General features: G+C 39.9%; 1 protein-coding gene across 2 annotated transcripts in view; it reads right to left on the bottom strand.

Annotated features, from left to right (window-relative positions):
* The window catches only part of hmcn2 (hemicentin 2), a 57,490-nt gene extending 33,951 nt beyond the window's left edge, over positions 1-23,539 (bottom strand). For both annotated transcript variants that reach the window (XM_020052924.3, XM_020052925.3), the window contains exons 1-12: positions 23,101-23,539; positions 19,625-19,695; positions 18,613-18,771; positions 17,953-18,075; positions 3,057-3,228; positions 2,610-2,716; positions 2,385-2,505; positions 2,031-2,294; positions 1,790-1,934; positions 1,221-1,342; positions 638-910; positions 56-197 (exon numbers count right to left, since the gene is read on the bottom strand). In XM_020052924.3, coding sequence (XP_019908483.3) covers positions 56-197; positions 638-910; positions 1,221-1,342; positions 1,790-1,934; positions 2,031-2,294; positions 2,385-2,505; positions 2,610-2,716; positions 3,057-3,228; positions 17,953-18,075; positions 18,613-18,771; positions 19,625-19,695; positions 23,101-23,374 — 1,973 coding nt within the window. In that variant the 5' untranslated portion in view covers positions 23,375-23,539. The remainder of the gene's footprint in view (positions 1-55; positions 198-637; positions 911-1,220; positions 1,343-1,789; positions 1,935-2,030; positions 2,295-2,384; positions 2,506-2,609; positions 2,717-3,056; positions 3,229-17,952; positions 18,076-18,612; positions 18,772-19,624; positions 19,696-23,100) is intronic.
* Between the last annotated feature and the right edge of the window lie 1,392 nt (positions 23,540-24,931).

Raw genomic sequence — 24,931 nt, 5'->3', positions numbered from 1 at the left:
AACTACTCTGCCTCGGCTTTAGTGTAGGTGTTGAGAGAGCTGAGATTTCCTTTACCTTGGCCGATTAGTGAGGAAGATGTTTCCATGACTCCAGAACAGCTGTGGAGTGGGCGAGCCGGACGCTGTGCAGACGAGGTGGACATCAGACCCCCTGGAGAAAGCCTGGCTCTGGGGGCTAACTACCACAGAAGGGGCCTCTACGGGGGAGATACAGAGGATCCATGCAAAAAGGCTGATGACTCATGTCCCAGTCACGCCGTTATGATAAGTAATTGATTACAGGCAGCACAGATCTTTGCAACGCTGTGGTAAACCTTTTCTAGTGCGAGGGGCCAGGTGTGATTAACAGGGTGAAGCCGATGTCATAATCACAGCCCGAGACGTGTTTCAAATTTGTCTCGTCGTTTTCAAACACATAACAAGCATCTGAGGCCGTGCCCACGATAGAAGCCGCAATTTTCTACATGCACCAAGTGTGCTGATTTGAAACAGGTTTTGACCGGGAGCATTTCTGGAGAAGCGGATAAGTCCTTCTAGTCAGTAATGGAAAGCAGATGTCAATGGCCTGGAGGAGGCCCGGACGAGGCCCTGGTGTGTAAAGTGTTTCAGCAGATGACCGGTGTGGTTGCTGTGGTACCTGGGACAAGCAGCCACACAGCGACTCTGCTGTTTCCCTGAGCGTTGGTGGCCACACAGTGGTACCGGCCGGCATCCTGGGGTTGCACGCCGCTGATCTCCAGGGAGGAGTCGGGCAGGACTTTGACCCTGCCGGAGCGGGCTTCAATAGCGAGGCCAGACCGCTCCCACGTCAGGTTGTGGCGCATGGAGCCCTCCACCTGGCAGGCCAGCACAGCCACAGAGCCCACGGCGGAGCTCACGTTCACAGGGGCCTTCAGCATTGGAGGAGGCTCTGTCTCATTGGAAACGTAGTCAACACAGTGAGAAAGAGAACACGCCATCAGCCAGGACTAAACAACACAGACAGTTTACAATCAATGTAAACATTTGGAATTACTTTTTATATCTGTGGTATAAAGCATATCAGTGATATGTAAATACGGATTTTGGAATGGTTTTCAAAGCTTTGGCTAGTTAAGGGGTATGGGACTGTGTGTGTGTTTTGTATGTGTGTGTGTGAGTGTGTGTGTTTGTGTGTGTGTGTGTGTATGTGTGTGTGTGTGCATGCGTGTATGGGTAGATGGGTGTATATTGTGACATACCCCTCACAGTTAGGTGTGTCAGGGCTCGTCCCAGTCCTGCGCTGCTCTGAGCGATACATTCATATAGACCCTCGTCCTCCCCAGAGGCATGCGGAATTTCCCACGATGCTTTGCCAGAGAACCTGGGACGCATGGACAGTTAGCTGGCAGGTGAATTATGACGGGATCAGGATACAGTCTTACATCATTGGAAAATGCACCTCGGCCCCAGAGACACACTGAAGACATCTCGCCAGGGAGACATTATTTCATGTAGTTAATTCAAAACAGTGTCGGAACAGAGAGAGAAAAATAACGCTTTGTTAATTTTCCAAGATGACACAATAAAATGTGTAATGGACACAACATCTGCTGTGTATAACCATATCCTGACTGATGGACTAATAAAAGGCAACAAAGTCTAACTAGACTAATGTCTTGCAGAGTTGGTAATTTGTAAAAATGCCTTGTGTCATATCCTATGACCTAAGTACCTTTTTATAGCTGGCATTGAATGCATTTGTCTGTATCATCCAATAGGGCAATTAAAGCAATGTCGTTTATCTGACAAACAGAAGACATAAACTTACTGGAACAACTTCTCCTCCCCAAGAGCCAATCCACTCCTGGTGAACCTCAGCTGATAGGGAATGTCACTCTCTACAAAACAGCCAATTGTAGCCGGCTGCATGTAAAAAGCGTTCACCGTATCGGGCATGGTTACCGCTGGGGGATCTGTGTCGCCATAAAAACATGAGGAGGGAAGAGGTCAACCAAAAGACCAAGGCCGTCTATGAGAAACTATGACGGACACTAAGAAAAGGCTCTTACCCGGGATGATGTTCGTGTAAGAGACACTGGACAACCTCTGGAAGCGGTAACCTTCCTTATCCTTTCCAGTCACCCTGAGGAAGAAACTCTGGGAGGTAGTGCGTATTTCTGGGACACTCCAGAGTCCCCTGCTGCCCCCGTCAGATGGCAGCGGCACGGGCACGGTGCGCAGAGAGCGTCCAGAACCTGACACTAATTCTACGTGACTCAGCTGACCTGGGGGCTTCAGCCCAGTACACTTCAGCAACAAATGGGCCGGTACTCCTTCAGATGACGAGGGAGGACCTGTGTTATTTGTTGCATGAAAACGGTGAAAATACTAAATATAACATGAGGATGAAACACACGCAGTACCTTTGATGGGTCTCTCTCTGGTACGGTTGAACTCAGACACGGGTGTACTGGAGAACCCAGCGCGGAAGTCCAGATTACTGACACCTGTGACTCTCAGAGTGTGACGGCCACCACAGCCCACCTGCACATAGACAGGGTTCATTCAGTTTATGTTTTATGTAGCAGAGATTACTGCCATCATTTCATGCACAATGGTAACGTGAGTGGCAGGGGGATTTAATGTACCTTCAGTGTCCAGGCTCCAGGTCGGGGAAACTTGAGGTTCACAACGCGTGCTGAGTTTGGGATATTCAGCAGTTCTGTGAGGCCCTGCTCCACTCCAACAATGCGACCTAAGCAATTGAGACACAACTATGTCATTTGAAAATGGAAAATGGTATTCAATTGAAAATGGGTATACAGTATAGGGTTATACATACAGTATTGTACATAAGTCTTAGGCACCTCAAAATTTTAAGTAATTCATTTGGATAGTAAGTGTTTTTTTTTTAAATATGTATAGTATATTAATGTTTCTATATATATATATATAGTATATTTTTTCAAATTACAACACTTACTACCCAAATAAATGGCCTTAGTTTGACTTTCAAGTGCCTTTTGCACAGTACCGTAAGTGAAGACGAAACGTGATATCTATAAAGTAAGAATACACAAAAAAAAGGGGTATACCAAGGGGATCCCTGAGCTCAATCTGAGGGGCTGGACCACTCAGTGACACAGTGACCTCCTTCAGGCTGGGGTCAAAGGGGACTTCCCACTGGTTCTCCTGTGCGCTATCATGGTTGGAGGACAGCAGGTGGACCTTCAGGGCCTGAACTGTCTCCTCCACCCACTTCAACACCTGGCCGGAGAGAAAACATCAGCTCAGAGCCAGAGGATGGACGGGACAGGTGTTATTCTATTTCACCACTATCAGAATGTACAGTGGCTCTCAAAAGCTTACCCACTTTACTGCATTTTACTGGGTTACAATGTGAAGTGACAATGCTTTTAATCAGGAGTTTTTGCCACTGATGAACACAAAACATTTTATAATGTCAAGGTGAAAATAAAATCAGCAAATTGTTATAGATCTTTGCAAATATAAAACAGAAAATAATTGATTGCACAAGTATTCACCCCCTTTAGTAAATATTTGTACCTTTGGCAGCAATTAAAGCCAATAATCTATTTGGATAAGTCTCTACCAGCTTTGCACATCTGGACACAGTGAGTTTTGTCCCTTCTTCTTGTTAAATTGTTAAATCTCTGTGAAGTAGGATGGGGCCCTTTGGTGAACTGAAATGTTCAACTCTTTCCGCATATTCTCAATTGGATTCAGTTCCGGGCTTTGACTGGGTCACTCCAGGACATTGAACTTTTTGTTTTTAAGCCACTTCAGTGTGGCTTTGGCTATATGATGAATCTTCTCCAAAGTCCCTGATCTCCAGCAGACTTCAGAAGCTTTTCTTTCAGGACAAATCTGTACATTGCTGTATCCATTTTGCTCTGTGAACCAGGGTGTACAGGCCGCAGTGATTAATGTTCAAGGGGGCCCTGGTGATAAAGCACATTGTAATGTGATAAATTACATCAAATTTACTGAGGCACTTTTTAGCAGCAAGTATTTTGCAAGATGGTCTTTTTTTTAGGGCTGAGTGATGATGCCTTGTTGCGGAACAAGAACCCAATTCTGTATTTCACTTTAGACTGAAGGGGGGTGATGGATATGGGTATTGAATGAGAGTGAGCAGTCAATGCACATACCAAGGTATTGGACCTAATCAAACTCCATTTGGTGCCAAGACATTAAAAGGCAAGTAGGTTGAGGTATAGCTTTTTATTAAAGGAGAAACAGGTAAAATCTTTTCTGTAGTACCTGCATAAAAACAAGCAAAAAATAACCAGTAGATATCTGGAGTTAATCTTTTAATGTAATGTATTGTATTGACTAGTAAACTTGTTTTAGACACTCACAGGACAATTCCTCCCACCCTAAACCACCCTGGATTCACTAGTACTATACATGTCTTGTTGGATAAGGGAAGACATGGAGTAGACACATTGCTTTATTGTTTAGAGGCAGGTTTCTACACAGTGCCCCTTTAAATAGTATATGTAATTAATGCTCGGTGGAAGTCATAGAAGGCATGTTGGATTTGATTAAAGTAATGTTTCAGAGCGGACCGACAGGAAACTGTAACTGGTCTTTGTCTTTAGATCTTTCTATAACCAGTCTCAAATGGATCTTCCTCAAACTAATGGAAAGTGGAACAGCTCTACTGTCAAAAAGATAACATACAGTCTTCGGCAACTTGAAAGGAAATTCCTTCAGTTCTTCAGTGCTGCAATACCTGTGAGACAAAAATGACCACCTGCACCCTGCCAAATTATGGTAATGGTTGTCCTGTTCTGTTTTCTTTTAAAAAGTGTAATTAACAGATGCATTTGTCTCTGTTTTCTGAGATATTGGTCGTGCTGATGGCGTCTGAGAAGACTGGTCTGGTCTGGTGTTGATGGGATTGTGGCGTCTTCACTCTGAAATGAGGGCCATTATCTTGTTCTCAGAGAAAATATGACATAATGCCTGGCATCTGCAGAGAATGAATTAACTCTGGGTGGCTTGGTAAAATAAAATTCCAGGAGTAAGCTCTCATGAAAAAGTTTTCCTCCCCTGACCTCAATAGTAGAATAAAAGTAAGATTTCAATGATTGAGAATACACTTAATCTTTTGGGGGAAATTGTGTTGGTCAAAGCAATTTGTTTCCAAATCAAATCTAAATGAAAACTTCATATATAAAAAAAATATATAGATTTTTAGGAATTAATGGAGAAACTTAGGGTAAGAAAAGCCTTTGATAATGTAATTAGCAGGCCTCTACTCTTGGTGAACTGACCCACTGGGTGTTGACAGCAGCTGGTTCCTCTCTGAATTTACAACTGGAAACAGCTGTAATGTCCGCCACATGTGCAGCCATCCCCAGCAAAGGAAATGCAGGTATTCAAAGTTGTTGTCTGCAATGGAAACTGCAGAGGGTCACCAAAAATAAGAAATAATATATTTTTTATATATATTTACAGCTCTGGAAAAAATTAAGAGACCACTGCTCCTTTTTCTTTCCTTTCCAAAAAAGTTGAAAAGGAAAGTTTTGAGTGAGGAACTGAAGCGTTCAATTTGCAGTGGTCTCTTAATTTTAATACCTGCATTTCCTCTTATTTTTTTCCAGACAATGACGGCCAAGGCAACAAAGGAATGGCTCAAGAAGAAACACATTAAGGTCCTGGAGTGGCCTAGCCAGTCTCCAGACCTTAATCCCATAGAAAATCTGTGGAGGGAGCTGAATGTTCCAGTTGCCAAACGTCAGCCTCAAAACCTTAATGATTTGAAAGATCTGCAAAGAGGAGTGGGACAAATCCCTACGGGACAAAAAAACTACAAGAAACGTCTGACCTCTGTGATTGCCAACAAGGGTTTTGCCAACAAGGGTTTTGCCACCAAGTACTAAGTCATGTTTTGCAAAGGGGTCAAATACTTATTTCACTCATTAAAATGCAAATCAATTTATAAGATTTTTGACATGTGTTTTTCTGGATTTATTTTGTTGGTATTCTGTTTCTCACTGTTCAAATAAACCTACCAATAAAATGATGGACTGATCATTTCTTTGTCAGTGGGCAAACGTACAAAACTTTTTTCCCCACACTGTATATATATATATGTATTATTATAAAACTTCCTACTCAAATAAATGGCTTTAGTTCAACTTCCAGGTGACTAAGACTTTTACACAGTACTGAATATAAAAAAAAATGAAGAACAAATAAATAAAAAGGTTACATTGTGGGGTGGGGAGAGATAAGAAATTCTGCCCCGCAAAATTATAGTAGAACACATGGGGTACTAACTAAAGGTTTACATACCACTTGGGGTAGTGACCTACATCTTCCCCTAGTGTATATTTAATATCCAGGGACACAGAGTGAACATTCATCTCCCCTAAGCTTTAGACAAAGAGACGGAGATTCAGAAACATCCTTAAAAAGGGGACATGGAAGAAAGGGGAGACCCAGAGACAGAACTACTGCTGTCTGGTCTAGCCAAGGTGTCTCCTGAAACATGCTGTGTTCCGCAGCCTTCAGCCGCAGGGAATCTAGAGGATCTACGGGTCTTTGAAACCTCATCCTCTGTGTCTTGACTGAAGAGACACATGGCGGTGTCAGGAAAAAGATCCTCTGCTATTCTATGAATAGAAAAAAGGAGGGTGGGCAGAGGAAGGTGGGCTAAGGCTGAAACGATGCACTATTCTCTTCATCCTCTAGCTAGGTGGTTTCCTACAGGGATTCCTCGCTGCTTTGAAGTGAAATTACAACATCAACAGTAAAGCATCACCTTATATGTATATAAAAACTGCCTATGAAAGACAAAAACTGCTGTTTTGAATTAGGGAAAGCTAATGTGATGTGTGAAATGTGTTAAATACAAAGTGATCAGATATCGATGGGAAACTATTGAAAATGGTACCAGACTATACTGCCTTAAAGAATGTGTGTTCACAACAGAGTATGTGATAGAACATTTGGAGCAGTTTGAAGAATGCAGATTAAAGAATGCAGTTTGAAGAGTGGAGCAGGTGAAGCTTGTCTTCAGAGAAGAGCAGGTAAGGAGCAGCGGCCAAACTTGGCATCTTTTCCGCAAATATCAATAATTGCGCTCCAGTACCGGTCAATCATTATTATGGGGACTTAGTGTAAACCATGGAAATGTGGGACAACAGGATCATTTCTGCAGACATTAGTGAACCCATTTTAGTGTAGCCTTCCTATGAGGGAAGCAGAAGTGAGGAACGCAGAATGTCAACCGCTTTGATATGCAGTTGTAGTACCCGCACATTGTGTCCATCCATTTCATCGTGCACCCTTAATTCGATGAATGGAAATAAGGAACCACTCACAAAAACAAAAAAAAATTCAAGGCTGTAGATTTAGTTGACACATCCAAGCAGTTGTGCTCAAAAGTTTGCAAACCCTTAGAGAATTGGTAACCGTAATATATATATACCATTTGTAAAGAAAACATGAGTGAACAGGCAAAACATATGTCTTTTATTTCTTATGGGATTCACATTCAAATGTAGGTCACAACAGAATGGCTAATTCTTAATACTGTGTATTGCCCCCTTTAGCATTAATGACAGCTTGCAGTCTTTTGTAATAGTTGTCTATGAGGCCCCGAATTCTTGCAGGTGACATAGCTGCCAATTCATCTTGGCAAAATGCCTCCAGGTCATGCAAAGTCTTTGGTCATCTTGCATGAACCGCACGTTTGAGATCTCCCCAGAGTGGCTTGATGATATTAAGGTCAGGAGATAGATGGCCACTCCAGAACATTCACCCGCTTTCTGCTGTAACCACTGGAGGGTCAACTTGGCCTTGTGCTTAGGGTCATTGTCATGCTGGAAAGTCCAAGAGTGTCCCAAGTGCAGCTTTCGTGCTGAAGAAATGCAAATTGTCTGCCAGTATTTTCTGATAACATGCTGCATTCATCTCACCATAAATTTCTACAAGATTCCCTGTGCCTTTAGAGCTCACACACCCCCAAAACATCAGTGAGCCACCACCATGCTTCACAGTGGCGGTGGTATTCTGTTGACCCCTCTCCAAACATAGTGCTTATGGTTGTGACCATAAAGCTCTATTTTGGTCTCATCACTCCAAATGACAGTGTGCCAGAAGCTGTGATGGGTGTCAAGTAAAGGCTGCTTTCTGGCAACTCGACCATGCAGCTCATTTTGTCCAAGTATCGTCGTATTGTGCTCCATGAAACAACCACACCGTCTTTTTCCCCAGCAGTATGTATTTCTCATGAGGTTACCTGTGTGTTTTCCACTGTATCCCGAAGTATTAATCTGGCAGTTTTGGCTGAAATCTTTCTTGGTCTACCTGACCTTGGCTTGGTATCAAGAGATCCCCAAATGTTCCACTTCCTAATAAGTGATTGAACAGTACTGACTGGCATTTGCAAGGCTTTTTACATCCTTTTCCATCTTTCATTACCTTGTTACGTGGGTCTTTTGACACTTCTTTTCTGCTCCCCATGGCTCAGTATCTAGTAGGCTCAGTGCATCCACATGAGAGCTAACAAACTCATTGCCTACATACAGAGACACTAGTTGCAATTTAAAAGTCGCAGGTGTGGGAAATTCACCTTTAATTGCCATTTTCACCTGTGTGTGTCACCTTGTGTGTTTGTAACAAGACCAAACATTCAAGAGTATGTAACCTTTTAATAAGGGCCATTTGGGTGATTTCTGTTATCACTATGATTTAAAAAGGAGCCAAACAACTATGTGATAATAAATGGCTTCATATGATCACTTTCCTTAAATAAAATAAAATGAAATTGCATTATCAGTCATATTTTCAAAATCAATGCCAACATTTCACAATTTCTGCCAGGGTATGCAAACTTATGAGCACAATTGTGTACAGACAGTTTTTAAATCAACTTGCTAATGATTATGGTAACATTAAAAAATATTATAGCTGCATATATTTCCCTAGCAATGAGCTATTTACATGTTCTGTCCAGCATTTTCGTCATTACTTGTCTTAAGATTTCCAACTACTCTACTTTAAATCCAAATGGTAGCCTAGATAATCAAAAGGTAGATGGGGTATTTGTTAAATTATGGTTTAACAACTAACCAAAATAGACATTTTTTTACTGTAAATGTGGAGATATTTTGAATGTAGTGGGAATCATTTGGTTAAATACCCAGAGTGTGGCGTAAGGACCCCTCCTTGGGCGTAGAGTGAGATATCAGACCACTGAACTCTGCATACACGTCCACAAGTGTGGGTGAAAGCTGAAGTAATTGTACTTCTTCTCGAACTTCAGAGATTTGAAACATGTTGTCACTCAGTGCAGCTGTCTTAATTCCCTTAATTTTCTCTATTTTTCCAATTTGCCACTTGTCTTACAAGAAGCTAGGATTACAATGTTTACACATTGTAGGTGTCACCAGCCAAATTCAGTGAGCTCAAAATCATTCAGAATTCTAGTGGGTGATGAAAAACGATCAGATCTCAAACAAGTAAAAAGTCATATTTGGTTCAACCTTCTCTATGAACTCGAACTCAGTGCTGGAATAGAATATAAAAAGTGTGACCATTGAGAAGGTTCTTGAGGCTAAGCTATTAAGACTCACATAGATAGTCAGCTTTTAGGAACAGTAAAAAAAAGGGGTGATACTACAATGCTGATTATTAAGATTGTTGTTAATTTAAAATGCTTAACACTGCTAATTTATTTTGTTGCAGTAAAGTCATACTGTGTTACTTCTCAGGGTGAGTGAAATCCCTGTAAGTGAGAACAAACATGTTTTTGTTAAAATTAAAAAGCCAAGAAAGCCACAGAAAATACTAAACTGTCCCAATATAAAGGTAGGTGGTGGGTCACAAACACAACACCACATTCCAGCATTGTTTGTCAACTAATAGTTTATGCATGCCACATCTAGTGGGGTAGCAGAACAGTACACAAGTAGCCTGCTCTTTTAGAGTTTGCATGGAGGAGGCAAATACAGTAGGATTGCACTGATGATTCAACATACAGTATTAGTTATCATGAAGGTTATGAAGGGAATGTTATGAGGATATACAGTACATAGCTGGACCAAAATGAGAGAAAATGACATGGCTACTGCCCTCACTGGAGCCCACTAGACACCTCAGGGTTAAAGTGCACTGCACAAGCTCTGGCCGTCATGAAACAGAAGAAAGAGCACTATGCTCGAACATGAGCTGAACATTTCATGGATGTAGCAAAACAGTGGAACATGTTGTTTGTGTGTCTGCAAGAGAGTGCAAGCATGTGTCTAAACAAAAACAAAAATCATTATTCAGACTACTCTGTAACCATTAAAAGCTTTAAATTACAAAGATATTTTGTTCTGAATAAATGCTTTCCAAACACTCTGATACAGATTATGTAGGTGTTTTACATAAAACATCAAACTTTATTTTTAACATAATGTACTGGGCTTTAAAATATCTATTTTTATGGCCTGCTTCGACTACATACTAAACTTTGGTGAGATGCATTACTTGAATGGTTTACAATTACTGAGATGCATTATTTGAATGGTTTGATAACACTAATAAAATACTGTATGTCCTGCATTTTTTAAACAACCTACTGTACTAGTTATTCAAGCCCTGGTCTTGACCCATCTTGACTAATGTCCAGTAGCTTTGGTCATGTGTAAAACCACAGAAATTACTATGTTGCAGGTTGTTTAAAACAGAGCAACATTTCTTTCCCAGAACTGCATGTATGTAACTCACAGAAACAACATGCATGATAGGCACTCCTGTTTGAGCCATTCCAAATCCACAGACAAGACAGCTCAGATACCGACACATATCCCACAAGACATTCCACCAGCAGTCTCTTCATAGTCTGCACAAATTCATGACAACGCAAATGGTCACAAATTGACGCAAATTGTATTATACAGAGACATTTTTGCATGAAACATGAGAGCAGGGGCCTGTCCATCTCAAATTATTCTAACAAGGAGAATAAAAAGAATATCATGGTACAAATAGGACTATGAAGAGACAAACACACCCAGTCCAACACAGACCAACAAATTAGTTGTTCTGTTTGTATTGTCAATGTTTGTGTTAAAGATATGTATTTCTTTAAGCTGCCTATACGTGCTTTGTTACTATCATGTTTTCTGAAGGTTTTCCTTTGTGGACACCAGGGAGAATAGCAGCTGCTTTGGCCTTCCAAAAAACTTCAGAAGCTTTTTTACAAAGCTTTTTTGGAAAGATTTCGAGTGATAACAATAAGTTAAGTCTAAAGAGGAAGGAGTATCACACACAGGCTTTCACAATAAGCTGCTGTGTGTGGGTTTACAGCCAGCTCCAGAGGGCAGCTGTTTTGGAAAGGGGGAGAGAAGCCATGACAGATCATATCCTGGGATTAGAAAGTAAAATAAGCAGTCTGTTTTCTCTCCACATGTCGCCCCCAAAACAAAAAAAAACTGTATATTTTATTTGGCCACAGGACTTTCGTAAATTCATTCACCAATCACATGTCACCCAGGACTTGCAATCTAACTAGTTGTGAATGCATTTGAAATACGGTAGTAATCATATGTGAATTAATGCTAAGTGAGGGCAAAACCTGTTGAATAGCATTACATTTTAAAGGTGATCGGTCAGCTTAGTGGGTCAGCGGGTGTTTCTGTTGTCGGTGCTATTATTATAAATAAAATATTTCATCATAAAAAACCTCTAAATAAAACATGAAGAGACTCCAGCCTGATCCAGCACTATCTATAGGCCGGCCAGCTGGGGATTACAATGAGGAACTGGCTGGTTGGGTGTGTGAAAGTGGCTCCTCACTGTAGCATACCACTGCCCTGCAATGTGGACGTGTGTGCTCAATGGGGCTGAGCTAGAGCTTTGTTTGTGAGATGATGACCAATCAAAAAGAGGGCCGGTGCAGGGTCTTTCTTTTACACAAAAATGTATGGAAAGTCAGAATGGTTTAAGGTAAAAATTATTACAATACATCCATGTAACGCTAATACTCTCACTCAAGCACATTTAACATTGCTCTTGGACAATACACAATATTTGTTTGAAGGTAAATTGTTATTCTACATATTGTAGGAAATCTCAGGAGATAGTGTCTATAATAGTGTAGTAAGCTAACATGCTGTATATAAAGGACCAGACAATGCACGTTGGTTACACCTGCTTGTAGTGCTAGCAGCGGTGTTCAGCTTGTTGTTATAACTACTTGTCAATCCATACATATTTTTACAGGGGGCAGGGCTACTAACGTAGAGGCCAATTTAAAGATGTTGCTGGCTAGTGTAGCAAGAATAGAGGCATTGTTATTCACGTTAGTAACCACGAACAACATAGCTTCAGAATTTAAACTAGCTGGTAAGATGTGATGGCAGCGAGTAATTGTCATTGGCCCAATTCCAGTTTACTGTATAGTGGTGCTTTCAACATCATTGATCAATTTTTTTGGGAAAGATTAGAAACTGGTCAAACTTTTCTGTGGTTTTGATATTGGCAAAATATAATTTTCTGTGGACAGCCTGTACTCCTACAAAACAAGCATAAGTTTCAGTGCTCCTCAGGTTTCCGTTTGTTTTCACTACGTAAAGTATCCTGCCTCTTGGTGATGTCATTTGGAAACAATCAACTACATTTCCACTGCCTTGGAGACAACTCACAGCTGTACATTCTGGTGAAACATGGTGAAGCCTAAACAATGTCTTATACTGTAAGCATGAGCCCCCTCAGACAGGTGGATGGTAGAAACAGTTTTACTTTAAAACTCTGACAAAACGGAGATTGTAGTTCTTTGTCCCAAGAAACAAAGAGATCTGCTTTTGGATTTGACAATGAATTTCATCAGTCATCTTAAATAAAGGACCTTCTGCATAATTTTGGACCCATAGCTCTTGTTTGATGAACAAATGAATAATTCTAGAGCAGCTTCTTTGCTGCCGCTGCCCACAGCCCAACTACACTTTCCAATTGAAGGTTCACATGGTCGTGTTACTGATCTTGATTCTGTCTGACAACAACCTGCCTGATCACTTAGCTAAAAGTCAACTGGGACTTATACTGTGCACAGAAGAACTGACCTTTGCACCCTATATAACCACTGTGATTGTTTTTAACACTGTGAGCCTGCGTCCTCTCTAGGTTTCTTCCTAAAATTCGACCTTCTTAGGGAGTTTTTCCTAGACACTGAAATTCAACACTACTGTTGTTTGCTCCTTGGGGTTTAAGGCCGGGTGTCTCTGTAAAGCACTTTGTGACAACTGCTGTTGTAAAAAGGGCTTTATAAATAAATTGTATTGATTGATTGTTATGGAAGCCTAATTCTTGAGCATTCATCTGATCATTTAAGTGACTTAATGAATGATTCAGAAAAGGTTATGTACTCTTCTAAACTCTTCTGGGCACAGCCAGACAAGGACATGAATGCATGTGCCTACTGTACATCACATTTTTATGTGTTCTACAGAAAAGGAAATAAGACACTTACTTTGAGGCAAAATATAAAGGGTGGTCTTGGAGATAAATGAAAGTCAGATGAACGAAATACAAGTTTGGTCCGGAAATATTTGGACACTGACACAATTTTCATAGTGGATTTTAAATGAAAGAACCGAGATGCAGATGCAATAGAAGTACAGACTTTCAGCTTTAATTCAAGGGGTTGAACAAAAAATATTGTATGAAACGTTTAGGAATTGCAACCATTTTCATACACAGTCTTATTTCAGGGGCTGAAAAGTAATTGGACAAATCAACACATTAAAAAATTAAATGTTAATTTTTTATACTGTCAAGAATCCTTTGCAGGCAATGACTGCTTGAAGTCTGGAACGCATGGACATCACCAAACGCTGGGTTTCCTCCTTTATGATGCTTTGCCAGGCTTTTACTGCAGCTGTCTTCAGTTATTGTTTCTTTGTGGGTCTTTCTGCCTTAAGTTTGGTCTTCAGCAAGTAAAATACATGCTCGATCGGGTTCAGATCAGTTGATTGACTCGGCCATTGCAGAATATTCCACTTCTTTGACTTAAAACACTCCTGGGTTGCTTTTGCAGCATGTTTCGGGTCATTGTCCATCTGTAAAGTGAAGCACTCTCCAATCACTTTCGCTGAATCTGAGAAGACAATACATCCCTATACACTTCAGAATTCATCCGGCTGCTTCTGTTTTCTGTCACATTATCAATAAACACTAGTGACCCAGTGCCATTGGATGCCGTGCATGCCCATGCCATCACACTGCCGTGTTTTACAAATGATGATTCAGATCATGAGGCGTTATAAATCTTCTCCACACTTTTGTCTTCCCATCATTCAAGTACAGGTTGGTATTAGTTTCAAATGTTCAAAGAATGCTGTTCCAGAACTGGGCTGGCTTTTTTAGATGTTTTTTGGCAAAGTAAAATCTGGAATTTCTATTCTTGAGGAATGAATGGTTTGCACCTTGTGGTGAACCCTCTGTATTTGCTCTTGTGAAGTCTTCTCTTTATGGTAGACTTGGATAATGATATGCCTACGTGTTCTTAACTTGGCTGGATGTTGTGAGGGTTTTTTTCTTTAGTATGGAAAGGATCCTATGATAATCCACCACTGCTGTCTTCCGTGGATGTCCAGGCCTTTTGTGTTGCAGAGCTCACCAGTGCGTTCTTCTTTTCTCAGAATGTACCAAACTATTGATTTGGCCACTCCTAATGTTCCTGCTATCTCTCTGATGATTTTTTTTTTTTTTGCAGCCGCGTTTGACCACATGCCGTTTGACCCCATGATGTGGGTTCACAGCAACATTTTCCAAATGCGAATGCCATACCTGGAATCAACTCCAGACCTTTAATCTGCTTGATTGATGAAGAAATAACGAAGGAATTGCCCACACTTGTCCATGAAACAGCTTTTGAGTCAATTGTCCAATTAGTTTTAGTCCATTGAACAAAAGGGAGCTAAATATTAAAGAGCTGTAATTCCTAATACCTTCCTCCAATTTGGATGTGAATACCTTCAAATTAAAGCTGAGAGACTGAGCTGTAGCTTGAATATATTTTGGTTAACAGTCAAAATAACAAAACATGTAAATTTTTTCTTGACCTATTCTGGACCTAAATGTGAATGTTAATAAAAAATATCAAATTTCTTCAAGTATTCAGACCCTTTGCTATGACACTCAAAATTAGGCTCAGGTGCACATATCTTGTTTCTATCGATCATCCTTGACATGTTTCTACACTTGATTGGAGTACACCTGTGTTAAATTCAGTTGTTTGGACATGATTTGGAAAAGCAAATGTAATACCCCTAAAAGGGGAGATACAAAATGCCTCAACCATGCCTTTATCAAGAATCTGAATAATATAATATCCAATATACAAAATACTAATATGTATACTATATTGACAAATTATGTTATTACATTATTTTCATACAAAGTTCACTTTACAAAACAACATATTTCTGGCTTAGTCGCACTCAATGCAAATTACAAAGCAACACATTTCGGTAAAGCAACAACGTGGTCAAACCTCATAGCATTTATGCTGGCTAGAACTTCAAAGTTAATTAGCATTTTTCCAAACACAAATATTAAGTAATTTGTAAAATGTTATGAATTCACAAAGTGGTTGCTAATAATATAAAACAGTTTTGCTAAGTTTCAATAACTATCCAACAGTTTTTTGGATATGAAATACCTGAAAGGGGAGATAATATAAAACAAAATACTCTGCATAGAGTTTCCTCAACCGTGACTTAATCAACAATGAGGAACACCACGAGAGCTCCCCAATATAGACTTGCAGGCACGAGCAATCAATCTTGTTAGATTAGACAGTGCAAGTAGATTGATGATCTAACAGTATTATTTTCTGAAAACCACATTAATAGTTAACACATTCTTAAACTTGTTAAAATATCTTGTAAGCCCATGAATTAACTAAACACATTTTCACATGCACAGACATGAAATAACATTGCTTACAGCGCATACTGTCAACAAGAAATTATGCATTTTATCTACCGGTCACCCACACACCTGTCTGTATAAGGTCCCCCAGTTGACAGTGCATGTCAGACCAAACCACACCAAGACTTTCAAGGAATTGTCCTGAGACCCCAGAGACAGGATGGTATTGATGTATAGATCTGGGGGAGGGGCCAAGCATTGAAGGTTCTCACGAACACAGTTGTTACCATCATTATTAAGTGGAAGAAGATTGGAACTACCAACACTCGTCCTAGAGCTGTCCATCCGGCCAAACTGAGCAAGTGGGAGAACGGTGGGAGTCAGGTTGGTGACAAAGAACCATATGGCCTCTCTGACAGAGCTTCAGTGTTCCTGAGTGAATGGGAGATTCTCTGGTCTGATCAAACCAACATTGAACTCTATGGCCTGAAAGCTAAGCATTACGTATGGAGAAAACCAGGCACTGCTCATCACTTGGTCAATACCATCCGTATGGTGAAGCATGGTGGTGGCAGCATAATGCTATCAGGATGTTTTTTAGCACCAAAAACCGAGAGAATAGTCAAGTTCTAGTGAAGATGATTGGAGCAAAGTACAGCCAGATCCTTGATGAAAACCTGCTCCAGATCGCCCAGCATCTCACACTGGGTCGAAAGTTCCCTTTTCAACAGAACAATGACCATGAGCATACAGCCAAGACAATACAGGAGTGGCTTCTAGACATGTCTGTGAATGTCCTTGAGTGGTCCAGTCAGAGCCTAAACTTGAACCTAATAAAACATCTCTGGAGAGACCTGAAAATGTCTGTAAATCCCACCTGTCAGCGCTTGAGAGTTTCGGCAGGGAAAAAAAGGCACAAACTCCCCAAATACAGGTGTGCCAAACTTTTGGCATCTTACCCAAGAAGACTTGAGCCTGTAATCGCTGCCAAAGGTGCTTCAACAAAGTACTGAGTAAAGAGATCTGAATAGTTACGTAAATGTGATATTTTTTATTTATTTATTTTAACTGTTTTTGCTTGGTCATTATGGAGTATTGTGTTTCGATTGATGAGGCAAAAAATATACAGCCTTTTTCTTTTCTTGCCAAAAAAGTTGAAAAGGAAGGTTTTGAGTGAGGAACAGAAGGCTTAAAATTAAGAGACCACTGCAATGGAAAGAAAAAGGTTCAGTGGTATCTTAATTTTGTCCGGAGCTGTATTTTATCCATTTTAGAATAAGGCTGTAACGTCAATTTGGAAAAAGGTGTCTGAATACTTTCTGAATGCACTGTATAGATTTTTGCTGTGGTTTTGGAACTGATAGGGTAAATAGAACCATGTCCTACCCATATACACACACCAAGTATCAGCTTTAGTTTAGTTACATGCGAAGATAAAAGCATCAATCACCCTTATTATGAAAAGTGTTCCATGCGTTTTATTTTAACTAATATATATGTTTATCTACAATCTTGCGCTCAAACACTTTTGCACAAATTTCTGGGTTTGCTTCAACAATTCGTTCAACTAGGGCTTTATTAATAGATAAGAAAGTTATGAGAAATTACCAGCATGCTAGGCATTGGATAAGTCATCGTAGTCTATCAACCAATCATTTCCCACAACATCTTCTCCCTCTCATCCATCTGTAAACTGTAACATTGTTGAGTTTTACATACAATGCTGCTGTCTCAGCAGAAACTGCACTGACTGGGCAAAATAAGGTAGTTTTTGATTCATAAAAACGTGTTCATCCTGAAAAGATTATGTTCCTTCAGCATTTAGCTGCTTAATTGAACTAGCTGTGTTGTTGGCTTTAAGCTTAGCTGATTAGATACTCATCTGTATTTTCAAGTGACTTCAACATGCTTGGCTGTGTAGAACAGAATGTAAATGTTGGTTTATATTAAACAAAAGAAATGTTTAATCCATGTTTAATTCATTGTTACATAAAATCAAACTGTTGTTTAACTATTGACTCAGCTCAACCTCATGAGTATTCTTGAAAATAATAGAAATAGGTTTGGTGACTTTCCTCTTCTGACTCTTACCTCATTGACCTGCTGCTTGTCCAGGTGAAATATCTGTCCAGAGCTGGTGGCAGCAATCTCCTCATAGGCTCTGTACCCAGGCTGAGAGCGGTCTCCGCAGTCCCCAGTCAGCACAAACACAACCTGAGTGCACACAGAGGACAGCAGAAGTGTTTGTTTGTAGTGCTAAATTATAACCTTGCAATTCTACACATTTGGCCAATTCTACATGAGGTGCAGAGTATAATATTCTTAAACTACATACTTTGCCTTTGGGTAATGAGAAGCATTCGCCATTTGTTAATAATTAAATACATTTCCGGCAATCCTCCACATTTCACCGAAGCTATGTTCGTTTGAAAAAAGAAAAACATTGCCAGTGCCTGTAGGCCGGGGCCCATGGACACATTCATTTGGCAGTGATTACTAAACGCTTTAGATATTTGTCTCGACTATTTAGCTTACATGGGCTAATTGAGTGAAGGTCAATGACTGCCATAACAAGTGGAAGATAACTAATGTACTTTTCTGGGAGGGAAAGGGGCCAAAAGGTTACAGAGACCTACATGTAGCATGTTTTTTTCTTAAAGGTAAAGATGGTTCTGAGTGGATTGATAATAATACTGAACTGAAATTATTGTACAATTATTGTGTCAAACAGTACATTGGGTTAATCAGTACCTGTGATTGTCTGAGCTGCACGAGCTGAAGCACATCCCGCTTTAGGCGGTAATCCTTAGCCCTGGCATCAGTAAACACGTAGATAAAGGAGCCTGGTAAAGAAACTTCTAGTGCTTTCTTTATGGCTCCTATACTCATCTCTGGACAGTCTCCACCTCCCTGAGAGAAGACAGCACAGACATTGATTCAACAGTATCATTGGGGCCTCTATAGGTAAAAGCAATAAATAACGTATAACCGTAATAACCATTCTTACTGTGTCCCCACCTGAACACATTCTACCATCAAGCTTTTTAACTAAGGCACAAGCCTGTTGGAAGCCTTGTTTCCAGGGGATGAAATCACAGCTCGGGCCTGATAGTCAGATTTAGGACTGCTCTTTATTGCAGCAGGGCCAACAGAGTATAGTACCCCATTCCCTCCTCTGAAGACCAGTTATTACAGTTGTAACCATAAGTTACCTTTTAGTTTATCATTCGGAAACAACAAACTGTGGTGAAAGAAAATCCCTCCCCAACATGCCCTAGGGTGCAAGGCACGTCAGTACCCGTTTGGCTCTCAGTTTGCTGGTCAATAAATACAGTAAACAATGCAGGTTTTCTCATGACGCATAAAGATCTATGCCTGCCCTGCCAAACATTCTGCCCTGCATCGAACTACCAACCCAGGCCAGGAAGGATGGTAGGAGCATAAACATTGGTTTCCAACTTTCGCAGGACCACAATCTGCCTCTTGAGTGTAAATGGGTGAAATTGGTGCCAGTTATCACAATAACTGTGTTGGATGAGGGCTTGCAGCCACACAGGCTCATATTCCCAGACTTTCAGCCAATCAGGATTCAAACCACTCAGTTCATGATATACTATATATTATAGAAAGAGGCCTGTATATCTCTCCATTGCCTACCACTATACTGATTTACTGATATAACATATTTCTTATGGAGTTTGGACAATTCTGGCAGAGATGTTTCAGCTATAATGTTGTAACAGGTTTGGGATCTGGTACACACCTGGACAAACAGCTCCTGCAGATCCTGCTGGAATTTCTTTGGGTCAGTGGTTATGGAGACTGGGCCAATGTCTGGGAAAATACATTATATGGATGTAATTAACCTTACACTTTTCTGGATAATCGAAAGACTATCATAGAACATAGAAATGTACATAGAAATGAATAGAAAACATAAAAGATAAATCTGTTGCAGTGGATATCTATAAGAGGATCTTCTATGCAAGCTGCTGGTGTTTCTTAGCCCTTTGGACATAATTAAAATGACTATATTTGAAAATTGATTTGTTTGCCAAATTTCTGTCCTCAGTCCATTAATGTTGATGGTAGTCCATGCTTTTCCCTCAGAGAAAATGTCTGCTGAATCCTAGATCATTAGGTCAATTAAATGTTCTACATATTGGATTTCCCACTTATGTGGAATATACTGTAGGTGAATTACAAGACCACTGTTCTTCATTCAAAACAATTCTGCCTCTAGCTCGCTTAACAACATAATGAAGGGCAGTGTTTTACTTTTAGCTATCCTTTTCGTCCACCAACAATATATTTACATTTTTTCATAATTTCAAATACACTCACGGAATCATATTGACCCAAAACATTTTCAACAGATCAAAACACATTAATAGTTTAGATTATTCAAAGTAGCCACCCTCTGCCTTGATAACAGCTTTGCAGAGTCTTTGCATTCTTTCAACCAGCGTCATTAAGTTATCACCTGGAATGCATTTGAATTAACAGGTGTTAATTGTAAAAAGTTAATTTGTGGAATTTTGTTTTCAAAGTTTCTTCAAGAACAGTCACAAAAATCATCAAGAGCTATGACAAAACTGGCTCTCAGGAAGACTGCCACAGAAATGGAAGACCCACAGTTACCCATGCAGCTGAGGATTAATTAGAGTAACAAGCCTCAGAAATTAGCAATTAACTGCACGTCGGATTGCAGCCCATATAAAAGTAACAGACACATCTCAACATCAACTGTTCAGAGTAGACTCTGTGAATTAAGCCTTTATGGTTGAATTGCTACAGAGAAACCACTACTGAAGGTCACCAATAATGAGAATAAAATTGCTTGGGCCAAGAAACATGAAAAAATTTACTTTAGACCAGTAGAAAACTGTCATTTCCTCAGATGAGTCCAGATTTAAAGTTTTGTTTCCAACCACTGTGTCTCTGTGAGAACGGATGGTATCCTCATGTGTGGTACCCACCGTGAAGCATGGAGGAGGAAGTGTGATGGTGTGGGAGTGCTTTCCTGGTGACAGTGTCTGTGATTTATTTAAAATGCAAGGCAAACTCAACCAGCATGGCTACCACAGCATTCTGCAGAGATACACCATCCCATCTGGTTTGAGCTTAGTGGGACTATCTGTTATTGACAGGACAATGAGTTAAAACACACCTTGAGGCTGTGTCAGGGTTATTTGACTAAGAAGGTGTGATAGTGCTGCATCAGATGACATAGCCTCCACAATCACCTAACCTCAAACCAATTAAGATGATTTGGGAAGAGTTGGATCGCAGAGTGAAACCAACAAGTTCTCAGCCTATTTGTGAACTAATTCAAGACTGCTGAAAATGTATTCCGGGTGACAACCTCATGAAGCTGGTAGAGGGAATGCTAAGCTGTCATCAAGGCAAAGGGTGGCTATTTAGAAAAATCTAAAATATAAATATATTTTTTATTTGTTTAACACTTTTTTGGTTGCTACATGAGTCCGTAAAATAAAGAAATACCTTGAATGAGTAGGTGTTTCCAAACAATTTTGACTGGTACTGTATACTTCACAAAGATTAAGGGAACATTTTCTGTACAATATTTAGTGCTTGTTTACTTACATAAACACACTGTGCAAACTGTATATTTCTTTTAGCATCCAGGAAAAATATACATTTTGGCTCAGGGAACAGAAATCACTAAACAAATATTGCAACAGACAAGCAAATGAGTGAAACATCATCATTCTGCTATTATTGTTGCTATATAATGGTGATTTTCTGAAATGTAATAACAAAAGAATCCCATGTGTAGCAAATTTATATTATCACATACAGTGCATGCTAGACACTATAACATAAAAACCTGTTCTAATCTCTTTTAGGTGACCTGAACCCTCTCATACTGCACTGGACTCTAGGATGACAAAAACCACTGATAACTACCAGATCTGATAAGATTTGGAATCCGTCAGATGTTGACTGATGGAGTGGTAAACATGAGCCCAAAAACGAATTAATATATTATATGTGATATAAAATCTAGCCATACCAGTGTTTCATTCTGGTGTGAGGGAGAAGCTCATACAGTAGGTTGTGGTAGGACCTGTGTGGTTGTATGTGTCTGTGTGTTAAGCTTTGTCATCATGCTCAAGTATGAGTATTCAGTCTTGCTGACTGAATACAGCTGTTACAGCAGAAATTGATAAAACATGGACATATCAGACTATTACCCTTTTGTTCCCCCTATCTTGGTATCCCGTTGTCTTTTTCCTGACAGGCTGACATGCTGACAGACTGACAAGCCTTTGGCCTCAGTTGGGTAAAATTCTGTCCTCTTACCTCGGAGACCCATGATAAACTGTTCAGGAGTCGAGGAGTTTGTCAGTTTGTTAGTAGGTGAAGGACTAGTTAGCAAAACCAATTGAGAAATATGGCTTCTTTCATGAGAGCCCATAACACATGGACACTGTCAGGCCTCTTTGTCAGTTAGCCAGTTTCTTTGCAATTTCAGGGGGTTTACAAGGTCCCCGAGGGCACACCACATTACACAGACAGAACGCGTGGTGTTAGTGTAGCTAACCGAGCACACCATCCCCCTACCAACCTCTAGTCCTTCCACCCAAGTTTGGTTACTGGATGTGGCTGGCAGGCTTTCCGGAGGGGTGGGTGGGGGTGATTGGGGTAATTACACACAAGCAGACAGCATATGCTTCTCATCAGTGCTCAAACACCCTCCCCCATTAAGCCACTCTCTATTTCCAAGCTTCAGCTTTCCCGTAAAGGGTGACTGGAACAGGGACTCTTGAAGATGAAGCTTACCTGTTGCCACATCCTCTCTAGCTCAGTTATGCTTTTTCTCTGTGCCTGTCTTGTTTAATCACAGTAACTGTAGCCTGGCCCAAAACATAATGTGTCTTGTGTTTCTAATTGGTTTATCTTAACAAAGGCTAATTTGCTTCAAATCAAACTCACAGAATTCATGTTGAATTAATATTGAATTGTATATGAACCAACCCAAGATTAGTCAATGGGTAAAAATCTGCATATTACTTATATGCCAATTAATTTAAAATAAAACATTTATTTTAACCTCAAACTATCATATTGAATAGGCACACTAATTAGACAATTGAGTGAAATTATGGTTAAATGTCAATCGTGTCATGTAAACATAGATTTAATTTATATATTAATAATGTCTTAGTATTTTATGTTGAAATTTGCTTGAAATTTCGTAATATTTTTTGTTACCTGGATCATGAAATGGAACTAGAACAAAGTTTTTGATAGGTCTTGTCCTCCGGTTAAGGGTCTTTTCTAGGATCCGAGAAGCGCCCTCTATCACCTGTTTCAGGTCGTCATACATTGAGCCGGTAACATCGAACACAAAGGACAGGGTTGAAGCGCTGTCACTTTCCATGGAATCGAAATCCTCTTGGTCCCCCTCAACGCGCGGCTCAGTCAGGACATTATGCCCGCAAATAAAGACCGCCAAGGCAAGGTACTTAAACATAATGTAAGTCATTCTCAACTTATTGCATCTGTGTTTTCTTTCGGAAAAGTAACAAATCAATTAATACGCACTTTAAGGTAAAAAAATATATATTTCGAAAATGCTGTCTCTTGAATATACTCTGATCTTGAAAAGATGCTGCTGCACGTTACATCCATGCGCAAAACTTTTATCAGACTGAAACAAGCTGTTCCTTTGGCTAAATGGCAGGCTGAGCACGGAGGCGGAGATGGGTGATAAACGGGTACTAGGAACAAGCAGTTTTTTTTGTGTAACTTGACCCGGCTCTGACTTCTAGCCCAAAACCCATCCCACATTCTCTTGACCGGGTACTCAATCAGCATTCAAGCAGGTCAGCCTTGCGCCTAGTTACGGACTAAATGTTGCTCCAAATTACGCGCTTTTACAGTGGAGAATAATTGTGATATGACTCCAAAGGCATTGTCGAAATTACTTGGATTTTATTAATAGCAGTGTTTATATTCAGCTGGAATTAAACGCTGTACATGCTGCTCTAGAACTAGTCTATCGTAGCGCTAGTTCAATAATGGAAGTCAATAGTTTGACATGAGAAAGAGAAATACCAGATGCGTTTTCAAAGGAAAGGATAGGGCCATACAATAACGAATACTTATAGTGTACATGCAAAAGTAGACGGCCTCAGGAATTTATACAAGTGAGGAGATAGATCTATCTCAGGGATTTAAATACTTGGTTTTATTCCTGAATCCAGTTGTCACGCGATGCAAGCAATGAGACTGACTGCATATTGGAGATTTATGGTGAGGAGATAAGGCAACCCTGCAAAGGAAATTGGCTGTCAGAATGACAATCATTCTGTGACCCAAAAGAACCATGTTTGTCAGAGACAGGAACAAATATTTATTGACGAAATAAAGTCACACTTCTGGGGCTTAGAGACTTTCTGATGGCACGTGTCGTGAAAAACATTAGCGTGATCAGTATTAGTACAATCGCTTGTTCGCCTTCAGAATAAAAGTCCCACTTTGAAACTGATACAATTGGATACAGTGGGAGTCATTCTTGGATTTCATGATTTTAAGCAAGTTTAAATTTATGTTATAAAATAAAGAATAAAATGTAATGTGTTTGCAAAAAAATTATAATTAACATACTACTGTGGATGTATTAGATATTATCATTAGAATTCATACAATTGCATTGATGGCACTCTTCTAATTATAATATGAGACGTGGAAAATGGATTTGCATCAGAATTGTCACATGAGGAAAATAGATACATGATTAAACTGTGCTAGGCCTGAGAAAATAGTATAAGTGAGGTGTTTAAAAATATAAAGGGTGAGTAAATGATAAATGTAAGAGTAAAATAAATTATTCTTGAATTTATTTTGTTGGCTAATAGTAGGCTAAGGAAATGATTAACACTTTTTTATATTTCTCTATCCTTTTAAATAATTTACCCATCAAACCTTTTACTGACATTTGTCATTCCTGGGATTCCATAGTAGAGTGGCTACACAGTGAAATAGCTTGTACCATTCCAGTAAAGTAAAAGGTGTATGAAATGCTGTCTGAAGGACTCTG

This window comes from Esox lucius, chromosome 13 (assembly GCF_011004845.1).
Source record: "Esox lucius isolate fEsoLuc1 chromosome 13, fEsoLuc1.pri, whole genome shotgun sequence".
NCBI lineage: Eukaryota > Metazoa > Chordata > Actinopteri > Esociformes > Esocidae > Esox > Esox lucius.
The sequence above is the reverse complement of the archived record's forward strand: the minus strand, read 5'-3'. Positions and strand labels throughout refer to the sequence as shown.